At 47.1% G+C, this 22,790-nt stretch overlaps 1 protein-coding gene across 1 annotated transcript in view; it reads right to left on the reverse strand.

Annotated features, from left to right (window-relative positions):
* Nucleotides 1-22,418, reverse strand: part of Fbxo32 (F-box protein 32) — a 43,378-nt gene extending 20,960 nt beyond the window's left edge. Inside the window, exons 1-4 of the mRNA XM_028871885.2 lie at nt 18,442-22,418; nt 11,923-12,035; nt 10,648-10,697; nt 9,608-9,700 (exon numbers count right to left, since the gene is read on the reverse strand). Of these exons, the coding sequence (XP_028727718.1) occupies nt 9,608-9,700; nt 10,648-10,697; nt 11,923-12,035; nt 18,442-18,557 (372 nt within the window). The 5' untranslated portion in view covers nt 18,558-22,418. The remainder of the gene's footprint in view (nt 1-9,607; nt 9,701-10,647; nt 10,698-11,922; nt 12,036-18,441) is intronic.
* Between the last annotated feature and the right edge of the window lie 372 nt (nt 22,419-22,790).

Below are 22,790 nucleotides of genomic sequence, written 5' to 3' on the forward strand. Positions count from 1 at the left end.
GGCAGTGTGGGGGATCTGCCACTGTGTGTAAGGACTCACTGTGGAGAGAGAGAGAGAGAGAGAGAGAGAGAGAGAGAGAGAGAGAGAGAGAGAGAGAGAGAGAGAGAGAGAGAGAGAATATGAAGCTTTGCTACTGGAGGGAGGGGGTGGCCACCACATGCCCAAACCACATCCTGCCATTCAGCCTCAACTCATGCTAGTTTGAGAGACGATGAGTTAGAGAAAAATCTAGTTGCAAGCAAAGCTGTGTAGCATAGCAAATCTCAGAGTGTGTATCAACCACAGTTTGACGCGATGTTTGGAGAGCCACTGGGCAAAAGTAATTTCCCTCCCATGATCCTTTACTCAAAAATAGGTTTCTTCTGCAATTCATCCTAGCATAGGACTTATATTTAAATGTATTAGCATCAATATGTGTGTGTGTGTGTGTGTGTGTGTGTGTGTGTGTGTGTGTGTGTGTACACCACTGCATGTGACTGGACATTAAAGAATACTACAAATGGGTGTCAAAAAAGCCACCTGTGGGAGTTGGTTTGGTCCTGCACTTTCACCTTTCTATGGGCCCTGAAACTGAATTCAGGTCATCAGGCTTGTTGGCAAGTGCCTTTACCAGCTGGACTGTCTTGCCAGACCAGTACTAATATTTTAAAATAAAAAATAAAAAAAAGATCATGTCTTTTCCCCACTCAAAATGGCTTCCCTCTGCATTTTGGAAAATCCCCAAACACCTCTTCACACCTGACAAGGTCCTCCTGGATCAACTTCCTGTCCTCCAACCTCCTTTGCATGGTGGCCCCAAATTCCTTCTGTCCCTCCTCTACAGTCCAACTGCTTTCGTCGGACAGGTTAAGTTCAGCCCCATCTGTGGGTCTCTGTCTCTGCCACATCGCTACATGCTTGGCTCCAACTCATCCCTCAGGTCGTCATCGTCGTCGTCCAAACGTCGCCTGGATCGAGCTCAGAGAGCCAATCTCCCTTGTCACCCGACTCCTGATCCCTCACTTTTCCTTTCTGCACAGCTTCACCGGCCTTCACACACCTGCTGCCTGTCCGATCAGAAGACGCTCTGCCTCCAAACCCTAGACAGAAGCTGGTTTACTAGCTCACCCCTTGGTAGGACAGGCTGGTGGCTCCACACAGACTTGGTTTATATACATCTGTCTTTGGGAATCTGCACATTATTTCTGCAAGGGACCGGGAAACAGGTGACCCGAATGCCCTGCTGCTTGGGAGAAGACACTTCACGGCAGTCCCATGACATGACTCTAGATTGCCTGAACTTTGAGGCTGGACTTCCTATGGTATCAGAGTGGGGATCCAGGAGTGGCACAGGGTGCTTAGGAGGAAGTTACCTATCAGGAAAAAATCATCTCAAACACTCCCTGAAGGGCAGGCAGCCTGACCTCCACAGGGACGCTGATAATCAAACCTTCAGAAGTATTGGTAAAAATAGCAGCTTCCCTTCCTGTCAATTTCAAAGGTCAAACCAGAATGGAGGTTGACCATGTATATTCTAGCTCACGAGGGATATTGTTAATACTCTATAAGAATATATCTGTGTCTTGGCTGGGTGTGGTGGTACATGACTTTAATCCCAGCACTTGGGAAGCAGAAACATTTGGATCTCTGTGAGTTCAAGGTCAGCCTGGTTAACACAGAGAACCTGTCTCAAACAAACAATATCAGATTTGTGTCCAAGTTCTTCCATCTCCTAGGAAGAGGCTTTCCATAACTTGCTTGGAAAATCTGCTGGCATGATCAAAGGCAAAGAAGAGCTCCAGCCTCGAGAAGCTTAACCTATGCCTCACGTGCTCAGTACCCATGCTGGGTGTCCACTGGAAGGTGGTGTCATTTACAATAAGCCTTCAGTTACATTAGGCAGCAGCTTGGCCTGTACTGAGTATATGTACTTCCAAGATCCTTATTTATTCAATGGATAATACATATCACAAACCTGGAAAGTTCTGTCCTGACTTTGAGCTTGAACACTGGCAGGTTGTAAGAGGAAAAATTTCAGCCACATTAATAATCTCCAGGCGTGTCAAGATCGGGTAAATATTATTTGCAAGCGAAACAGCTCTTGAGCTAAGAGAGTTAAAATAACGAGGAGGGCCAAGTTTATATGAATTAATTGTATTCTCAGCCAAGAGAAACTTGTCTCTCCATCTTTCATCTATCCCAGTTACTCTGGAACTTACAAAGGGTCCCTGACTCCTGTTGTAGAGATCCGAGCAACCATGTCTTCCTCAGTGACATTGTTTAAACTGAGCTCCCCAGCTCTTCCAGCGTGGCCTCATCTGCCCCAGCATGCCCCAGTCCTTCCCTGTGATTCTCGATTGTCCTCACTTTTAACCCATTGTCACTCCTCTTCAGTTCTGTCCCTTTCCATTTCCAGGTTTATACACACATACAATTTATTACCACAAGCCTTCTATCCACCTCTCCATCTGGCCAAATCCTGGCCAACCAGGAAGAAAGCATCTCAGGTTCTGCTTTTTGTTCAAGAAGCCATATTCAATGCTCCAAACCCAACCGATTGCTGAAGTAGTTGAGCTTTGATGTTAGGGCCAAAATACCCAGCAGCAGAGGGTAGGGCCCATGCAACTCTCAAGTGTCTCAGGCACACCGGTACATGGGCTGAGTACAATTTAGGGCTCCAAGAGTATTTACATGAAGCAATTTGCTATGGTCAGGATATAGCAGCAGGATGATGTCAACTCTTTCCTCCTTGACACTGGAGAACTTTCACAGAATCAGGAGGCCTTTGAGTTTTACATCACAGTATAGTATCAGTACCTTCATAAGCACCCTTCTTGGATGAGCACTAAACTCATACTTAAAACTCAGTTCACCTGTCCACTCTGTAATTAGTTCTGACTCAGCCTAGAATCCAAGGTGGATTTCAATAAAAAACAAACAAACAAACAAACAAACAAAAAAACGTATTTCTAAGATCTATGTTAGTATGTATTTAGATTCTGAGGCCTCATACAAAAAAGCATGTTTTTGACTCAGTCATTTCCAAAGTGGGACAAGAAAAGTCAGTTAGAAAAATATGGAAACATGGCAATTCAAATAATTTCTGAGAGTCATTTCAAGATAGGGCCATGCCACTGCCGCTGTGAATTGTTGCTGGCTTCCTTTCTTCTATTTCAGACACCACTAGTTTTAAGCCCCTGGTGGCTGAGGCCACCCTCCATCCCAGGAAGGCCACCAAGTATGTGAAGCGCCAAATTAATCCAAGGTTACTGTGGCTGCGGAACCTGCATGAAGAGCCAGGCTATTATGCATACATATCACAACCCACTGGGGCTTGGCATCAGTATGCCCTAATTTCAGTACTGGGTTTAAATTTGACTCATTGGGACTTATTTGGTCTTTGGTTTGCCAAACCACCTATCAGCTTAAACTAAAACATGTTTTTGGAAAATGCTCTTTAGGGGTTGTAGGAATGCAGCAACTTGTAGAAATATTCAAATAGACTTGGGGTGGTAGTGTGGTAAAAAAAGAATGTGCCTCGAGGTTGTGATGTTCTTTGCTGCAGAGGGACACAGAGTAGGGCTATAGGCTTTCTCTGTCCTTTCCTGCCCCACCAGCACACAGGGGCCAGTTTACCCCAATCAGGAAGTAGTTCTGCATGGACTTCCTGGGTTGGTAATTGCAGCCCTAGTTGCCAGGTGGCTGGTCTCCTTTCACATCCCATGGAAGAACTGAGAATGATGGTCAGAGCTTTCTGGGCATCGTGGCCTTTCCTGTGAGTGTGTGTCCACGTGCATGCAAACAGTTATGTGATAGAAAAGGCGGCGGCGGCAGCGGTGGTGGCGGCAGCGGGCAGCGGGCAGCACAATGGTGTAACAGGTAAAGATGCTCGCCGCACACAAGCCCGATGACCTGGCTTCAGTCTCTGGAACCCACATTGGAAGGAGAGAATTGATGCCCAGAAGCTGTCCTGTGACCTTCATGCATGCATTGCAGCAGGTGCAGGCCTGCACTCTCATGCACACAGCACACATATCTCTATCACACACACACTGAGACTCCATTCTGCATTTCTCCATCTGAGCATATGGTGCAGAACACCAAGGACAGGACAGGTTTAGATCCCCTGTGTCTCTTCTTGGCTATGCAACCTTGTACAAATCACTCAATTCCCGGACATTTGCTTTCTCATCTTCAAAACGGTTTATCACATCTGCCCACTGAACAGCCTGACCTCTTTCATAGAAGTAAATGCACAGGGTTAGGACCAGTGAATTGCAAAGAGATAGCCGGTAACCGATTTAATGTCCAAAGCTGTCACAAATATGACTTATTAAAAATAACGCTTTTCTTTCGTTCTCTACTTTTTTCTTCCCCTTGGATCCCTCCTGTCTACCAGACGACGTCACATAAAGAAGCCTTGAACTGGAAGACTCTTCTTAAGTCTACTTCCTGTGTAGCCATAGCTAACGGAGCCATCATCACCAACATTCACCCGTTCACGAATGATCCTCACATGATCTCATTTGCCGTTCACTACATCTTTGAGAGAGCTGGGGATGTCCATGACCATCACTACCATGACAGAAGTTTGCCCAGGATCACGTGAAAACTGTGCATGGCAACATTCTCCCCTGATCCTGAAGGCTGAAGTACACTCAGCTACTTTCACCCAGACTGAATATTCTGTAATGATCTCTGAATAGACATGAGCCCTGCCTGCCTTCTCTAGTCTCCCTGAGTTTTATTGCTCCTTAAGACCTGTTCCAGGAGATGGACCCAGGAGGATCAAAGGTTAAAGGTCATTGTCAGCTCTATAAAGTGAGTCGAGGTTGCCACAGTTGCATGAGATTCTGTCTACAAAACGAAACAGAACAAAAACAACCGAGATGGGGTTGGGGATTTAGCTCAGGGGTAGAGTGCTTGCCTAGCAAGCGCAAGGCCCTGGGTTCGGTCCTCAACTCAAAAAAAAAGAAAAGAAAAGAAAAGAAAAAAGAAAAAGATCAACTGAGATGGTTCAGTGGGTAGAGGAGCTCTCTGCCAAGCCTGAGCAAGGTCGAAATTCAATCCCTAGAACACACATGGTATTAGGAGAGAACCAGTTCCCAGAAGTTGTCCTCTCATCCGCACATGTATTCTGTATGAATACACGTGCACACACACACCTCACACAATAAATAAATATATTAAAAAAAAAAGACCTATTCCAGCTCCACTTACCCTTTCCTGGTAGTCTTTATCAGATAAGTTGCTCACAACGCTCCCACCTCCTGAGACTTAACAGGCTACCTCCTCTATGCTATCTACCTACTCTTCAATGGTTACCTTCTCTACACGCTGGGACCTATCAGGCACTTTGAAACTCTGTATTATGGTGATACAGCTCAGATAACTGCAGTATGTATTTTCCCAATCACCAACATATTTCACAAATCACGAAGTAGGTGGTACAGCAGAGGTTAGAAAAATTTTAGAGGATAGTAAATGTTTCAGGCTTGCAGGCTCCAAGAACTGTCACTCAACCCTGAATCCGATTTCCACTTAGCACAGAAAGAGCCACAGATGCTATGTAATAGGCGTGCATATCTGGGCCCCAGGAAAACTGCACGGACACTGATGTTTGGGTTGTGCATGATTTTAATGGCTTATTAATTATTATACTTCTTTAATTTTTGAAAAATTAAACTTTTTGAAAAACTTTAATATTTGAAAAATATACAAATCGTTCTTGGCTTGTGGTACATACGAACACAGTGGGAGACCAGACTGGCCTGAGGAGGTTGCCTCATGTAGACCTTAAGGCAGTTTCATGTCTATTTATTTTCTATCATTCTCACTTATTCACCTCACATAAATAAGAATATATACACATACATATGTGTATACAGAATTTTTTTTTTTTGAGCTGAGGATCAAACCCAGGGCCTTGCGCTTGCTAGGCAAGCGCTGTACCACTGAGCTAAATCCCCAACCCCAGAAAAATTTTTTTTCAGTGCTGGGGCTAGAATACCCAGGGTATAACACATACTAAGCAAGTGCTCTACCATGGGCCATACCTTGGCCATTTTTTATTGGTACTATAGAGTTTTAACTTAATTCTATTTTATCCCAATAATGCAGTTTTTTTCTCTGCTTGAATAATGGACTGTCTTGGAGATAGTTCCAGTTTATCATATATAAAAAAAAAATCTTGTTTTAAAAATATTTTTCTTTTGTGTGTATGTAATGTGTGTGTGTGCACGTCACAGCAAGTATATGGAGGGCACAGGACTTTTCTCTCCTTCCATCTAGCTTTGAGGAGGGTCTCTCTCATTTCTTTAAAGAAAGTTTTTTAAAAACATTTATTTATTGTGCGGTGTGTGTGTGTGTGTGTGTGTGTGTGTGTGTGTGTGTATGGTTGGTGTGGTGTGGTGTGTGTGTGTGTGTGTGTGTGTGTGTGGTGTGTATGTATGGTATGGTGTCTGTGTGTGTATGTATTATGGTGTGTGTATGTGTGTATGGTATGGTGTGGATGTGTGTGTGTGTGTGTGTGTGTGGATGTGTTATTGTTGTGTGTGTGTGTATGGTGTGTTGTGGTGTGTGTGTGTGTGTGTGTATGTGTGTGTATACTCACATGGTACATGCTTACTACACTGTACATACAGAGATCAAAGGACAATCATAGAGTCAGTCTGTCCTTCCATCATGTGGGCCCAGGGAACTGAATTCCAGTTGCCAGGTTTGTGTGGCGAATGTCTTTACCTGGTGAGTCCTCTCGCTGGCCCCTGATAATGCAGCCTCCTTGAGGGACTCACTGAAGAGCGGGGTCGTTTGGGTAAATGTTGGTGTTTGCGATCATCAAGCCTCACTGCAGAGGCATTTTTAAAAAAATGGTCAGCCATGCTCAGCACCTCAGAAGTCCCCACTGCAACAGGCAAATCCTTACTTGGATCTCATCTGCAAACCCAGACTCCCCATCTCAATCACTCAAAAAAGATGGCTGTACGTATGTAAATCACTGAAACTTACGTAACATTTCCCACATCCTGTATCTTTATTTTCACACTGCATTTTTCCATTCTCACAGAGATACCTTGATTCAGGTACAATTCCCACAGCTCCACAGTTTAGAGGATCAAAGCAATTGATCTATGGAAGGTATCAGATCAATTACGGTTTAGACTTCCAGCTGGAAAATGGGAGGGGCTCCTCTCTTCCCATCATGCATTGCAGATGGCCCACAGTACACACTCCAGAAGTCATAATCAGAGTTTTATCTTGTTTAAAAGTTCATTATGCAAAACACAACATTTGGGCCCTAAATAAATTCCGGAATTAGTCTGCAGACTCTAAAGCTCACTGGGATTTCCCTAGCAGATATTTTAAAAATGCCAATAACTGCACACAGCTTGCAATGAGTTAATTCAGAAGCTCTTGGGGCAGGTAGCCTATACCTGCTGGCTTCTCAAGTGCTTAATTGCAACCGGTGCTGAGATAGGCTGCATTCTCTGGCCTTGGTGTCCGGCAGTCAGCTGCTATTCCTAGCCACCGACCTCCAACCCTCTTTTATGGGGACTCAACAGTAGTTCTGGTGAGCAGGCAACCCTTAATTAATCAATATTAATAACCAACTTAACACATCAATTATATTAATCAACATAATTATTCAATTTAATATTGAATAGAATCAATCCACTGATAATATTAGTAATTAATATTAATTAGTATTAAGTATTAGTGGCTAAGTCTGCATCACTGGCTCTCATCTGCAGAGTTCACCCATGTGTAAAAAACGTCACCATGTTTCCACACCTTCCCTTTGTAACCAGGGACACCCCTCTTACGGAAGAGGAAATCCGGTGGGCCCCGACTTCAGGACATTATGTTAAGCCCCTGCTTACAAAGAACCCAGGGAAGCAGACACAGCATGAGCTCTGAAGGATATCCAGTTTTCAAGTCTGCATTTTGTTCCTCCCATAGTCCTGTGACCTCAGACAAGTCAGTCACCAGGCCTCACCGTTTGTTTACACGGAAATAATCCAAGCACCTACATTTCATAGGACCACTGCAAAGATTCAAGGTGAAAACGTATGCGGCTGTGTTATAATCTGGGCCCTCTACTTTATTTCTTCTGAAAAGACAACTGGCTGGAAGGAACGCCATCTAAAACCAGATGATTTTGATGATCGATTTGTAACATGTAATCAGATCTGAGTGTGTCCTCTGACACAGTTGATGGAAACTATTCATATTCTTAGCCACAGAAGTTTCCAGATCTCCCCGGGACTAATTCCAACCAGCCAGACTAGTTTGCAGGCATTGTGAGGACTAGGTGACCTCTCCTAAACAGCAGACTCACGCTGAGTGACAGGAACATTTTACCCAAGAAGGGCTCTTATTTTTATCCCTCTTGGACTGGAGAAGGGCTCGGCCAGAGAGTGGACGGAACTGCTCATGCGTCATGGGCTCAGCCCAGGCCTTCCAACCTGCGGCTTGAAGGCCTGGGCTTTTGCCAGGTCATTCTGCACAGCCAGCCTGTATCTCCCCAGATGACAGGTGAATGAACCAGGCCTCAAGGGGGCTTGAATGTCACCACCCTGGCCGAGCTTCTGCGGTCATCTGACTGTGTGATGGGCACCGAGAAGCCGGACGACCCAGAAAAAGAAAACAAACGCTTCACCAAGTAACACCCACAGGTGGAAATTCCCTCCAACTTCAGAGCCCCAAACCTAAACAGCTGCTTCTTCCCCAGGGTGAGCCATCAACACAGAATGTACCACGACGTGCGTGTTCGTAGAACCGTCAACCAAACAAACTCAAATAGCTTCAAAGTCATGTTAGACTCACTGTGCTACCTCCTGCATTATTAATACTTGGCTAGTATTCATTAATTTTTTTTTTCAAAATAGGGTTTAATATATAGCAAGCTTCAGACCCCAATGGCGGTGTCAGACTTAGGTAAATGGAGACTCAGTGTGGGGTGGGAGGCGTGGGAAGGCCACACTGAGGTCTTTGTGGCCTGAGTGAAGCAGGCCTTGATGTGACCCAGGGCCAGCTGAAGCAGAAGAGCGAGAACAATCAGAAGGCTTCCACACAAGCTTAATTTGGGGCTTTTCCCCCTTCACGGCTGTTGCTGCCTGCTTCATGCTCCCATCGGGATTGGGGGTTGGTGGACAGGACCAGGAGTGAATTTTCACTTGGGGTGACTGACTAACAGAGTCACTGAGGAATTATGGCACTCCATGTCTGAGGGGGGGGGTCCATCTCAGAGACAACAACACAGTTACCATCTAGACCCTCAAGTACTGGGGACTGGGGAAGAGATACTGAGGAGAGTTATCTTCTGTTCACCCTGAATCCTCAGGGCCATGAAAATCTCATTCTCATTCTCTCTGTCTGTGTCTGTCTCTCTGTATTTCATTTGAAATTAGGACAACATGAAAAATTTTTTTTTCCAAGATAGGATTTCTGTGTGTGGCCCTGGCTGTCCTGGAACTCGCTCTGTAGACCAGGGTGGCCTGGAACTCAAGAGATCTGCCTGCCTCTGCCTCCCGCATGCTGGGAGTGCGCCACCATTGCCCGGCCAGATAACTTGAATGTTAATAATCTAATTCAAGAGTCTGGATTAGCATGGGCGTTTGAGACTCACCCTTACTACGTAGTTGAATCTTCTGGAATCCAGGATGGCGGTCGAGAAGTCCAGTCTGTTGAAAGCTTCCCCCAAAGTGCAGTATCCATGGCGCTGCATGGAGTGTGACAGAGGCACACATTACTCCTGCCATGTACAGGCTGTTTTCCAGTACACCCCACTGGACTCCGCTGGACCCCCTGGCTGCCCGTCTAAGAGGACTGGCTTTTGTCTTCCTCTCTGTATCGGAATCCCAGGGGACACAGATGGGTGGTGCAGCCCACCTCTACAATTGGAGGCTAATCTGTGGACTATCCCTTTTCATGACTAGTACCACCCTAGTTTTCTGCATGCACTATCTGGGAGTACTAATGTACAGTGCATTACTGGGAACTGAATATATGCTATTTGGGGCTGTGATAGTGTCTGCCACACACTCATGGGAAGAGATCAGTTCTCCCTGCCTCCACGGTGGCACCACCCTGCACCCACTGCTGATGCTCTGCTTTGTAAGGAAGAAAACAAGTTTTGAACTTTTAGTATGGACACACAGAGAATTGGGAATACAGAGTTCTGGCCTATCATCTCATTCTGTCCTAAGTTCCTGGGTGACTTGGGTCTGTCCCTGCTCCACCCTCTCTGGGTCTGATGCCATAGAGAAATGAGGTGTTTTCCAAGGTCCCTGAAAGAAACCGGATGCTGTCACTCTATCCTATTACCTCATGTTCCAGTCAGCAAATTGCTCCTTTTATCAAGCGCCACAGAAGATGGCTAGCATAAGGACCTGAACCTATCTAGAGTACAAAGAGCAGACACTGAAAACACTTGCCAGATTTAATTATTAGTCCTCTCAAACCTAACCCCTAACCAAGCCAATACCTGAAGAGAGCTTAGCTTGCTCGATCGCTCCTCCCCCCTCTCCCCCCGCCCCTCTCTCTCTGACAGAAAGTTGTTACCCTCCTGGCTCCTGTTAGATGTAAAGGACTGTTTTTGCTCAATGCTCTCCCAGGAAGGTAGAGCATTACTAAGCACAGTGCTTCAGTGAGTAGATGTGTGCTTACCTCTTTAGTACTTCCTTTGTGAACATAGATCCATTTTTCTTGATGGAAATCTACAGAGGCCAAAAACGAAAAAGAAACATATCTGAACAGTATGTTCAGATTTTAAACATGACTCATTTTTTTTATTTATTCCAGAGTTTAAAATGTTTTGACAAAAAAGACTTGACCGACAGTCTGAGAGGATGAAAATACTCAGTTTTAGTACAACCTTGTATCTTCTGCCAACATCTAAGTATCTAGACCATGTGAATAAGATTTGTGCAAGAGAGATGGACCTATTTTCTTCTTCCATCCCCCCCTTTCTTTTTCATTTTGAGACAAAGTCTATGCATCCTACACTGACCTCAAACTCTTCTACCTTCCAAGAACCATGATTCCCAGTCCATTTGGTCCTGAGGACGAATCCAGGACTTCCCACCTGTGAGGCAAGCACTGAGCTACATCCTACATCCTCTGTTTCCAAAGCCTCAAACCACAGGTGAGAAGCAGAGCCCCATGGGAATGGATTCAGCTGTATCCCCGCACTGTAACTATCTCACCCAGGTCACACACAAGGGCCAAGCAGGGATGCACGCAGCCAGCAAGGGCTTTTGAACAGTAAAGAATGCCATAATTGCGCCTGTGGAACGCAAAGCAGCGATTGTGGACGCAAAGGCCCCAGAAACCTCAGTTAGTGACACAGAAGGCAGCCGTCTAATAGGAGAGGCGCTAATTTGTTTTTCAAGAACCATTCACGGGGCTGGAGAGATGGCTCAGAGGTTAAGAGCACTGCTTGTTCTTCCAAAGGTCCTGAGTTCAATTCCCAGCAACCACATGGTGGCTCACAACCATCTGTAGTGAGATCTGGTGCCCTCTTCTGGCCTGCAGGGGTGTGTGCAGACAGAACACTGTATACATAATAAATAAATAAATCTTTAAAAAAAAAAAAAAAAAGAACCATTCACAAGAATCTCCCAAGCCAGGCGGTGGTGGCACACGCCTTTAATCCCAGCGGATCTCTGTGAGTTTCAGGCCAGCCTGGGCTACAGAGTGAGTTCCAGGAAAGGTGCAAAGCTAAACAGAGAAACCCTGTCTCGAGAAAAAAAAAAAAAAAAAAAAAAAGTTCAAGGCCATCATCATCATCCTACTGGGATGGCCTTCATCCAGGGTCACTATGCCTAATTATGCAGTACTAAGGGATTGAACCCAGGACTCTGTGCCTCCTAGGCAGGCACTCTACCAACTGAGCTATGTCCTCAGACACCTTTCTTTTTATGTTCAAAACAAATGACTTACACTGAGTTTTGGTTTTGCTGTTCAGTATGTCTTTCTTTCTCTTCTTGGCTGCAACATCATAGTTGAGGCTGTTGAAAAGATTCTCCTTATTGTATACCTCCTTGCTGCAGTAACTGTAAAGGAAGAGAAAAGGGATGTAGCAGCTATCCTTCCACAAATAACTCACTGGTTTATAAAACACACCAACACAGATGCATCCCAGACAAAACAAAACAATAAAATCATCCAAAAAAAAAAAAAAAAAGTTCATACAACAGTGGTTCTCAACCTTCCTAGTGCTGTGACCCTTTAATACGGTTCCTCATGTTGTGGTGACCCCCAACCCATAAAATTATTTTCTTGCTACTTCGTAACTGTAATTTTGCTGTTATGAATTGTAAATATCTGATATGCAACCCCTGGGAAAGGGTCATTTGATCCCAAAGGGGATGCAACCCACAGGTTGAGAACCACAAGCACAGAAACTCTTTGAGTAAAAACATCATCACCTCCATGTGGAAGGCAGGGATGGGGGCATGCGCTTCTTCTGAATCCCCTAACAGGGCCTTCCATTATAACTGGATACAGAACACTATACTCTTTAAGAGCGACGCAGCCCGTGACAGTATCACTTTCAACAAAAGTGCTGACCCGGGAGGGAGATGGCTGGCATCACTGTGCCACACAATGCCCGCATTTTGCAAGCTGCAGAGCATCGATTCCAAGCTGCTGTGGCTTCTTCCTTCGATTTCCACCATCCTCCCCATCTTCTCCAGCCCTCAACCCCTTCTCTCTTTTTCAGACAGGGTCTCACCATGTAGCCCAGGCTGGCTCACCATGTAGATCCGCCTGCCTCTGCCTCCCCAGTGCTGGGATTAAAGGTGTGTGCCACCGCTGCCCAATACCTTTTTCTCTTCTTTTTAAGACAAGATTTTACTATGTAGCTCAGGCTGGCCTTCAATGACTGTGTAGCACAGGCTGGTTTTGAATGTACTGTTCCTTTGCCTCAGCCTCCTAAGTACTGGGTGTACACAATGCTGGGATTGCAAGCACGTGCTATCCCATCCTGCCCTTCTCTTTATAAACAGTTTTATTGAGCTATAAATTGCATTATTATACAAGTCATCCATTTTAAAGTATAACAAGCTGCTTTATCCAGCGTCTTCCTGTCATGCCTTTAAAACATGATCACAATTACAAAAATCTGAGTTGCGAACTCCCCTTCCCGCAGGTCTTTGGCATACGATGCTTGTTGTTTAGGTTTCTGATTAACAACACTAGGCTTCAGGCTGAAAGGCTAAAGTGGGTCCTAACAGAAACCAGGAAAATGCATAATTCATAAACTCAGAGGGGCTGAAAAGACACCCAATACACTTATTCAATTCATAGGTCACTGAAGGGTGGGCTGGTCCAGGTGTCTACTTCCTTCAGCAGGCTGAGGTATCATGGGAATAAGGGTGATTGTCTCACAATGTAAAGAAAATCCCTGAATACCTTCTACAAAAATGATGGGAAAGAAATACTAAAATTTAACAGGAAGATGGGTTCCTTGACTCTTTTTTCTTTTTGGTTTTCGTTCTGATTTTCTGAGACAGGGTTTCTCTGTGTAGCCCTGGCTGTCCTAGAACTCACTCTGTAGACCAGGCTGACCTCAAACTCAGAAATCCAGCTGCCTCTGCCTCCTGAGTGCTGAGATGAAAGGCGTGCGCCAGCACTGCCTGGCTCCCTGCTTTTCAACCGTCAAGAGGCAGGAAGGATTTATAACAACCACCTGTACAAATCAGGTGTGTGGGTCCACTAATATATTAAGAGTCCTTTAATTTTCTGACTTTCTTTGTAGAATTTAAAATGTGATTTGATTTATATGTTTTTAGGGTGGATGAATATAAGCATATATGCTCCTCTGTATTTCCTGCTTTGTGTAAATAATAGCAGGGACAGGAAGGCCAGAAACTGTCCAGTATTCTTTTATTGCGATTGGTGTCTCAGTAAGTAGGACTTGCCTTAGTATCTTATTAAAATGCTGAGATCACCAGCTAGATACCCTGGTCCTGCTTTCAGATCCGGCAGGGACAAACCGACAGGCCACCAGTCAACGATTTATTGAGTTCCCGAACGCCTTTAGCCTGCTCTTTTCCATCCAGGGAAACGGGATATTTTTAGGCTTAGATTGTGTGGTGCAGAAATGGCCTCTCTCAGAGGCACTTGCTTAAGTGAGTCAAGGGTGAACATTTTGGGTCAGGTTTTGTAAGGCTGAGTGTGTGTCTGTCTGTCTGCCTGCATGGCTGTGAGGGGCAAAGAGCCACTGACAAGGTCATGTTCTGCTTCTAGTCAGCATGAAGAAAGGGGCAGAACAAACAACAGAACTCCAGTTTCAGAGGCCAACTTAAAGAATTTCAATCAAAGCCAAGGAAGAGGAAAAGATGGGAAGGCACTTGAGTGGTCCGTGATGTCCCAGAGTGTCAGGAAAACAAAGCTAGAACATTCTGTGGGCAAAAATACCACAGGAAGACTTATGTTTAAAGAAATACACAAGAGACCCACAGCCCTACAAACTACAGTAAAAATTCCACACCTAGAGAGCAACAAAACAAAGTTATTTTAAGTCATACATACAAGGGTCTGCAGCAGGATTCCTTATCAGGCCCAGATAGTGACCATTCTCCACAAGTTTTAACCGTCCACACCTCATCTTATACTTTTCTAATGGAAAGTGTTCCAGGGAAGTTGAACACTTGTTTTCATCACAGATGCTACAATGAGCTGCTTTAAGCTGGAGTGACTCATTCCCAAAGCCAATTCAGGAAGAATTTCACACCACCGATGATGCTCTCTTGATGCAGAGTATAGAAAAGTTTTAACCACAGGGAAACCCTATACGTCTCATTTTGGATTAGGGTTTGAATTCTGGAGGCTGGGCTTGGAAGCAAGGCTGTGAAGTTTATTTGTGTAGTCTGCTTATGTTTTCTTTCAAGCAATAATCTATTCCGTGGCTATTTTGAGACCCCGGTTATGTCTATTTCCAGGAAATGCAAAAATCAATGGAAAATTACAACTCAATGTTTAACAAGAAAAACTTCCACCATTTACAAATTATAGCATACATTATATATAAATATATTTAAAGTAACCAAAACCATCTTAAGGAGGCTGCCTTCCTCACCAAATGTTAACAATAGTCAGTGAGTTGTTACTTTGTAGCTACTTCTTACTAATCTTGATGTTTATAGGCACAGGCCAAGAATAAGGAAAAAGCCCTCCTTCACCTAGCATCCACATTACCATCAAACATATGGAAAACACTATAAGACAACTGCAGAAAAGGTGGGAAGATTTCAAAATAATACGATTGTGGCAGCAGATAAAGGAGGGGCTAGGAAACATGATCTTTATTTATTTCATTCGTTACTAAGAAAAACATTTAATAAAATCACGTCCCGACCCAAAGTGGTTCTATAGTCCTGATTATGGCCAATGAGATTTTGATGTTTATTTGCTCAAAGTCATATCCAGATTGTCAAACTTCAAAGGACTACTTCCTGGATTGCTTTGGGGAAACAGGCTAGTGCACGAAGCTTCTTACAATACTGCCTTGCACAGAGTAAGTGCTCATAAAAATATCTCCACTATTATTTTTATTCAAGGCATAAAGACCGACTTCCTCCTTCCTGGACCAGCCTTAGCAACACACAGTCTATATCACTGAAATGGGCTTTTAACTGCAGAAGTCCAGGCTTGGAGAAGAGAGCTGAGATTACTCATCCTGGGGTTGGGGTGGGGCAAGGGTGGTTGGGAGGAGGCAGTGTGGGCCATCTCAACCACCACTTCCTTGAAGCATTCTTGGATCACTCCAGCTCACTGTTCCTTCCTTGAAATTCTAATCTGCCTTATTTGCCGTTCCTCCTTTATCTTATAAGTTCCAACTTTTTAAGGGGCCAGCTTTAAGCTTATCTAAAGTCTATGGTCTTAGGAGGCATTTGGCTGCGTTGAGACTTTAACATTTGGCTGTTGGAGGACAGGGCCCTGGACCACAGGAACAATGGCCAGCAGAGTCCAGAACAGGTGTACCATGCAGGCAAGTCAGGGTTCACACTAAAACCCCTCAAAGCACACCTTTATTCTTTGCCCTTGCTAGGCAACTCTCAGGATGGTCCATGGAACTAGAGAAGCAGCCTGTGCCTCAGTAGTTCAGTTTACAGTCACTCACCTTCTCTTATAAAGGACCTGCCTTTTGTTTTCTGAGAACAAGAGAGGGCATTCAAGCTCACCTGTGCAGTCAGGCACTGGGCCCAAAGCTTACATCACAGGAAAACCAAGACGGGAAACAGTGGGATATTTGAGATCACAAACCCAGACCTCAGGAGGCCACTGCTTTTAAGAAGTTGGCAGACTCTCGAGCTAAGGAAGGAGGGGATTGTTTACAGTTGCTGGGGAAAAAAAATACCCTGCAAACAGCCAGCTGCTCTGCAGAGAGGCAGATGACCAAATCAGTCCTCAACTGTGACTCAGCAGAGGGCTGCAGGTGGTCACGGTGTTGATCGCTGCTGAGATAATGACTGGGAGGGACAGCTTCAGTTCACAGGTGCGATGTGCAAGAACAGAAAGGGGGCAGGAAGGGATGCAGTCCCAGACTCCAGCCTCCTTAAAACTTCCAGGGCAAGATGAACTCATCCTCAGGTCTTTTGTAACAGGGAGAGTGGGGTGTCATGATTTCTGTAGCCCAGAGCAAGAATGGAGTGAGTATCTAGGTGAACTGCGGTTTCGCCCCTTTAGATCTGGGCCTGCTGAACACAGTGGGCTGTTACCCTATTTTACTGGGGCAAGTCACTGTGATGCAGCTGGCTGAGCCCCTGCAGCATCACCCTGGGATGAAGCCGAGCTTTTTTTTTGAGACAGGGTTTCTCTGTGTAGTTTTGGTCTCTCTGTAGACCAGGCTGGCTTCGAACTCACAGAGATCCGGCTGGCTCTGCCTCCGGAGTGCTGGGGTTAAAGGTGTGTGCCACCGCCGCCCGGCCCGAAGCTGAACTTTTTATACAGAAACTGAGGGCTGGGGATATTAGATTCTGGCTTCTAAAGTGGATGATTCCAAGGAGGAGAAAGCTTCTTCTGGTCTACTTCCTTCTCACTTAGCTGAGGAAGAAGTACTAGGTATAACTGTTAATTCTATTCTCTGGAAAATGATCAGGTACAACAGTTGGTCATTTATCTGATTTTTCTGTGAATAAGATTTCTTTAGAGTGTTCCAAACTGCCTCAGAGGACCTAACACAGAGGTTAATTAATATATTCGGTTCTCCTGAAAGGCCCCGAGTTCAATGTTTTGTTTCACTTCATTAAGAGACAGAGGGAATTCAAGCATTACAAATCACAATCAAATGGGAGGCCTTGGAGGTCAAGCTGCCCATATAACCATAGTTTCTTGATAATTAATTGCCAAACCTTTATTCAAACAACCATTGGCAAATCTCACTCAGTGGGACCTGGCCCACTCACAGAACGCTATTGAAGTCAGTTTAAGGATGCAGGGCTGTGTGGGGGTGTCAATCAAAGGATAGTGGGAGGGAACGGCACCCCGGGGTGACCTCAACTGCACCAGCCCCCTCTGAACCCATTTTTTATCACGTTCCTTGGGTGTCTCAGGCAGTCAGCTGCCCAGGTTGGGGGTTGATCCTCGACCTTATAATTTACGAGTGGGCACTTGTTCCGACCTCAGATTTTCCACCAGACGACAGAGCTCAGGTGCGACTTCAAGTCTGGGTGGTCTTTCTGCAGCTGGCAGGCACCACTGGGAATGGGAGTGTGCGCACCGTGTGAAGACTGACTGGAAAGGGCCACGGAGGAAACAGGTGCAAGAGCCTGGTCCTTCCCGAAGCAGAGCTCTGTGCGTGCTGCGTGTTTCGTACCCGCCTCCCTGCGGCCCCTGAGCGTTACCACTACCACCCACTCGCAAGTCTGCCCAGGAAGGCTGCTGTCCCAGGGCCCATCGGCAGCCCCTCCCAGTCACTCTTTTTTTCTCGGCCCACTCAGCCGTCGACTGTGTGTGGGAAGAGCCTTCGTGCAACTCAGGGCAGTCAGTGCCCACGACCAGACCCACCATCCGGCTCGTGACTGCCGTACTTGTTCTCCTTGGGTCCTGTCACAGGACAGGGAAAGGCACACAGCCAACTCGCTGGCGCCCACTTAAAGCAGTAACTCTGCAATCCCGGGGTCTAAAGGCAAGAGTCCCTGAGTTGTGCGCCTGAGTGCAAGTATTAAGGGACCTGATCCCGGTTGCCAGACTGAGGGATCCCGGGTTCTGTAGGGAGACACTGACCTTGGTCAGTAAGAGACACCAAATTACCCATCTCTTGTGTTCTGGAGACCTTTGCAGAAATCCGGGCACCTCACTCCTGCCCCCTCAGCCAGAGGCTCCCTCTTTATCCTGGCCCAGCCCTGCTTGCCTTCCTTCATCTGCCCCTGCGGCGCTTCCCACCCCGCACCCCACCCCTGCGACCAGCTTAGGTCGGGTTTTGTGAGGTTGGAAGTTGGGGTATGTCCTCACCTGCTGAGGTCGCTCACGAAGCTGCCGCTTTTCTCATCCAGGAAGCGCTTCCAGCCATCGGCTGTCTTCACCCAGCTCTGGCCTGGGGACCGCCAGTCCTGCCCAAGGAACGGCATGGCACCGAGCGCGGACGCGACCGACGGACAGGACGGATTGATAGCCGGGGACCGACCGGCCTGGCTGGCCCCGGGGATGCGCGGCGCAGGAAAGATGCTAGGGGAACACAGGCGGCGACCGGGACAAGTGTGGGGTACTGGTGTGGAGGGTTGCGGGTCTGGGGTGGGCGCGGGGGGGTCCTTGCACTCGCAGAGGGCGCAGGCGCTGGGGAGGGTCTCCGGTCGCGTCGGACTCCGGGTATGCTGCGCCAGGCTGCCGGGGCGCAGTATTTATCCCGGGCCTCTGCCCCGGCTCTTTGTTGCCGGAAGAGCCGCCTGCTCTTAGCCCGGCCCCCCCGGGCCCCGAGGCCACGTGGCTTTGTTTATGGGCTCGCCTTGTTTTCCGAGGCGCTCGCGGCTCTCGCTCGGATCGCGCGGTTGCACAACCTTGCGCCCGTGGAAACTTGAAGCCGCGTGGCCAGGCCAGATGTCCCGCTGTCCCTCGGTCCCCTGGCACCTCTGCGCACCCCCCAACGGCCCGCGCCCCCTCCCCCCACACACCGGGAGTAGCTGCCGCCACCGAGATCCTGGCCCTGTACTCGGCACTATGTTCTCCCCGAGGCTCCTGGACTAGCTAGGTGCAGCGAGGAAGCCGGCTCCGAGGGCTGGGAACCATCAGACCCTAGGTGTCTGGGAACGTGGGGACGGATCTTTGCAAGCAGATCAGCCTAGGGGAGGCCAGAGTGTCAGGGGCAGGCAGGGTACGGGGCACAGTCTCTGGACCTCTCTGACTGCCAGTACCAACTCCAGGCGCCAGGGTGTGCTAAGGGGAGGAGGGGACCGGGTGCGTCAGGAGTGGGGAGGGACAGCCCCCACCCCTTCCGCCTTAAAGCTGTCATTGATGTGTGTACTGTCAATCTCGACTCCCCCACCCCCCACTCCGGTGGCAAAAGATGGGGAAAGAAGGGGAGACCCTGCGGCGTCTGGGCTCCAAGGCGTGGAAGTGAAGAGCTGAGACAGTCCTGGGCCCCACCCCGGGACTCTGAGCGAACAGCGCGCTGGCGACTGAGGCACCTGGTCCGTCCGAACAACGCTGCCAGTGCGGAGAGGCAGAAAGAGTCTCTGGCTACGCTCACTGTACCTGGTCTAGTGCCCCAGGGCTGCACTCTTATCCTGTGGAATCATGGGAGCCCTCCTCTCTTGCCCTTTCTGCAGTTCAGTTCATGCAGTTCAGGTTGTCCTCTGGCCTTTAGCTATAAAGTCCTCTCCTGGGTTTCCAGTGGGGACCTGCCTGGTGTCATGGTTTTCAGGTGAAAGGCCAATGGGTCCTCAGAGGGGGTTAAGACTACCCAGGGTCTTATGGCTACTTTCTTCTCAACTAATCGTCCCTTTCTGCAGAATATAAACTCCCTTTTATTCTAGAGACATCTCAGCCCAATGCCTTGCTATCAGGCCCAGAACTGGCCACTCATAAACATCCTCTCTATCTTGCCCCACCCCCCCACTCCCTTCCATCCCCCTCTCCCATGTATGTCAGGTGTCTTCTTCTGTCAATTTTGGTCTTATTTAATTTATTTTTGAGACAAGACTCGCTGAACCTGGAGCTCATTTATTGTCTAGACTGGCAGGCCAATGGACCTCTGGGTTCTCCTGGTTTTTCTCCCAGTACTGGGATAAAGGCATAGTGCATTTTTTTTTTTTTTAAACATGGGTGCTGGCGATCTGAACCCAGGTCCTCATGCCTGCTCATCACGACCTTATTCACTGAAACATCCCACTACCAAATCATCTCAGCAGCCTTTCCATAGCCAGTTCTTCTGTGAACAAGGGATTACTGCATCAGGGTGAGGTGGCTTCCCATTTCATTCACTGGCCTCCCACCACTACCAGTCAGACCCGTAAAGTCACATTCATCTGTGCCTACGTGGCACCAGGCAGTAGCAGCAAAGAAAAAAAAATCCCATTAATTAATTAAATTAATTAGAGAATTAGCTTCCTGCTCTCTTCTTCCACACCCTGGCCTCTGTAGCCATGGGCAGTGTCTCTTGCACTGTGCATTGAGGCTGGGTAAGCAGAGGAACTGAGTGTACCTAGGGGGGGTCTCTGTTGCAAGGGGGAAGGAGATGTTTTTAATAAAGTCTGTCTTCAAGTAGCCAGGATTTTCTGATTTTGGTTTCCCACCATAAATAATTTATTAGTGCAGCAGTAGTAAAAATGGCTTGTAAAAGCAGAGCAGAAGATCCCAAACAATGTTAAACTCCCATCAGGCTAAGAGAAGAGGCAACGCTGGGCCGGGGCTTTGTTGGAGAAGAACTAATTTGGGCCCCGAAACGCAAGGGATGTGATTATTAACGATGCCGGGGGCTACTTCCAGGAAGAAACCACAGAGGTCTGGAAGGCAGAGGCTGTGAATTCTAATTTTGCTAAAGCAGCTTACACTTCGTTGGGTGAATAACAGAAGGCTCCACAGACTCAAGACAATGGTGCAGGGGATGCCTGCCTTTCAGACTGTTGAGAGAGTAGAGAAGCTGGGTTTTTAAGTGCCATTTCTTCCCTCTCTGTAATAGTGGTATGGATCCACGCTCTTGACCTGGCCGCTTGCAGGGGAGTGGAGGAAGCCTTGGGTGAACATGTAAAGAACAGTTGAAACCCTGAGTGTGTATTGTTAACATGCTTACCGTTATGTCAAGGGCTCCAGTGCATTAGACCAATGAGAGGGGCCAAACCTTCTCCAAGTTAGGTTCAGGAAATTGGCAAAAGTCTTCCTGTGTGTTGTGCAACAATTTCCTCCAAGATGGAAACATTCCATACTATGGGGAAGCTCTTTAAGCAGGGAGGTAAACTACTCAAAATAGCTTCAGGAAGTCCTTGAAACCGACAAGATTCACTAGGCCCCCTCGGTCCAGAGTAAGCAATAAAGACTGCCGAGGGTCACTCTCAGAGAAGCCAAGGTGAATAGGAGACTGTCAGCCAAGCCAAGCAGTAAAAATGAGACCAGACAGGATGCCTGGAAGCAGCAGAGACCACCTAGCAGCCTGGAAGAGGTTTAGAGCAGAGTCGCTTGGAAAGGACACTCTCCAACCTGCTGAGCTGCCTGAAGGCTGTGCAGTGTGTTCCAAGTTCCCATTGTTGTGCCTTGTCACCCATGCTGTGGTGGGTCTTGGTGATGCAACTGTCTCTGAGTCATTTCTGCTCCTGTAACTAACCTCTCACCCATATTCCTGCAAGTAACCCCAATAACACTTGCTGGTTTACCAAGCTCGATTTTGGTGGTATCCATACTTTGATCTGTCCTGGGCTCCCACTCTATGGTGACTAGACGTGTGTGTAGTGTCTCCCCAACAAATGTTTTGTCACATAACACAATGACCCAAGTATAAGTGTTTATGAACGACTGACCGGTGTGTATAAAAACTATCAACCACAGCATTCTCTTCTGGGATCACCGCAGCCTGAGACTGCTTCCCTACAGAGACCTTCTATTGAGACTAGGTAAGCCTGCCCCTAAGGTGTATACCATCAACCCGCCTCCTCCATTCAGATGTGTAAAATAAAGGCTGAGTTTCTGGGCTGATTCTGTGGTTGCTGCATCTCCACCAGAGTACATGGCCTGGCCCACCCAAGCCCAGGTTTTCTCTACCTTTCTGTGCCTGTGTATCTTTTTTTCCATTCTCTTGCTGCCCCCCAGTCAGTTTTCCAGAACTAAAGCCATGCAGGACACAGCAGCATCTGGATGGGCAATCTGTACCTTTGAGTTACTGGCCATGTGACTTGCTTGGGCCAATGGAATAAATGCTAGGAACATGTGATGCGGGCAGAGGTTATTTACCTACAGACTTGAGATCTCTTGTTTCTACCCTTCTGTACCCTGGCTAGTCACTACTCTTTGAACTGCTAGAGTGGCACCATGTATCCTGGGATGTGACACATGAAACAGGTCTCCCTGGTATCCTACATATGTTAGCAAGAAATAAAGTTTTCCTGTAGAAAGATGCTGAGATTTGTTTGTTCCACAATATCATCATCTCTATAGCTGGGGAAAGGACCCCCAAGAGCAAGTTCTCAGCACAAAGGAGATCAGTTTGCCCCAGAGGGACAGAGGGCAGGGAACAAGAGACACAGACAAGAGCTAGAGGATGAGGAAGAAGAGGAAAGGAAGAGAGAGAGGGGGGCCGGGGTATTTATCCTGGAGGTGGGGGTTGTCAAAGGACTGTCTCTGGATAGAGAGGAGACAGAGGTGACCCAAAGGAAAAA

This window comes from Peromyscus leucopus, chromosome 20 (genome assembly GCF_004664715.2).
Source record: "Peromyscus leucopus breed LL Stock chromosome 20, UCI_PerLeu_2.1, whole genome shotgun sequence".
NCBI classification, from domain to species: domain Eukaryota; kingdom Metazoa; phylum Chordata; class Mammalia; order Rodentia; family Cricetidae; genus Peromyscus; species Peromyscus leucopus.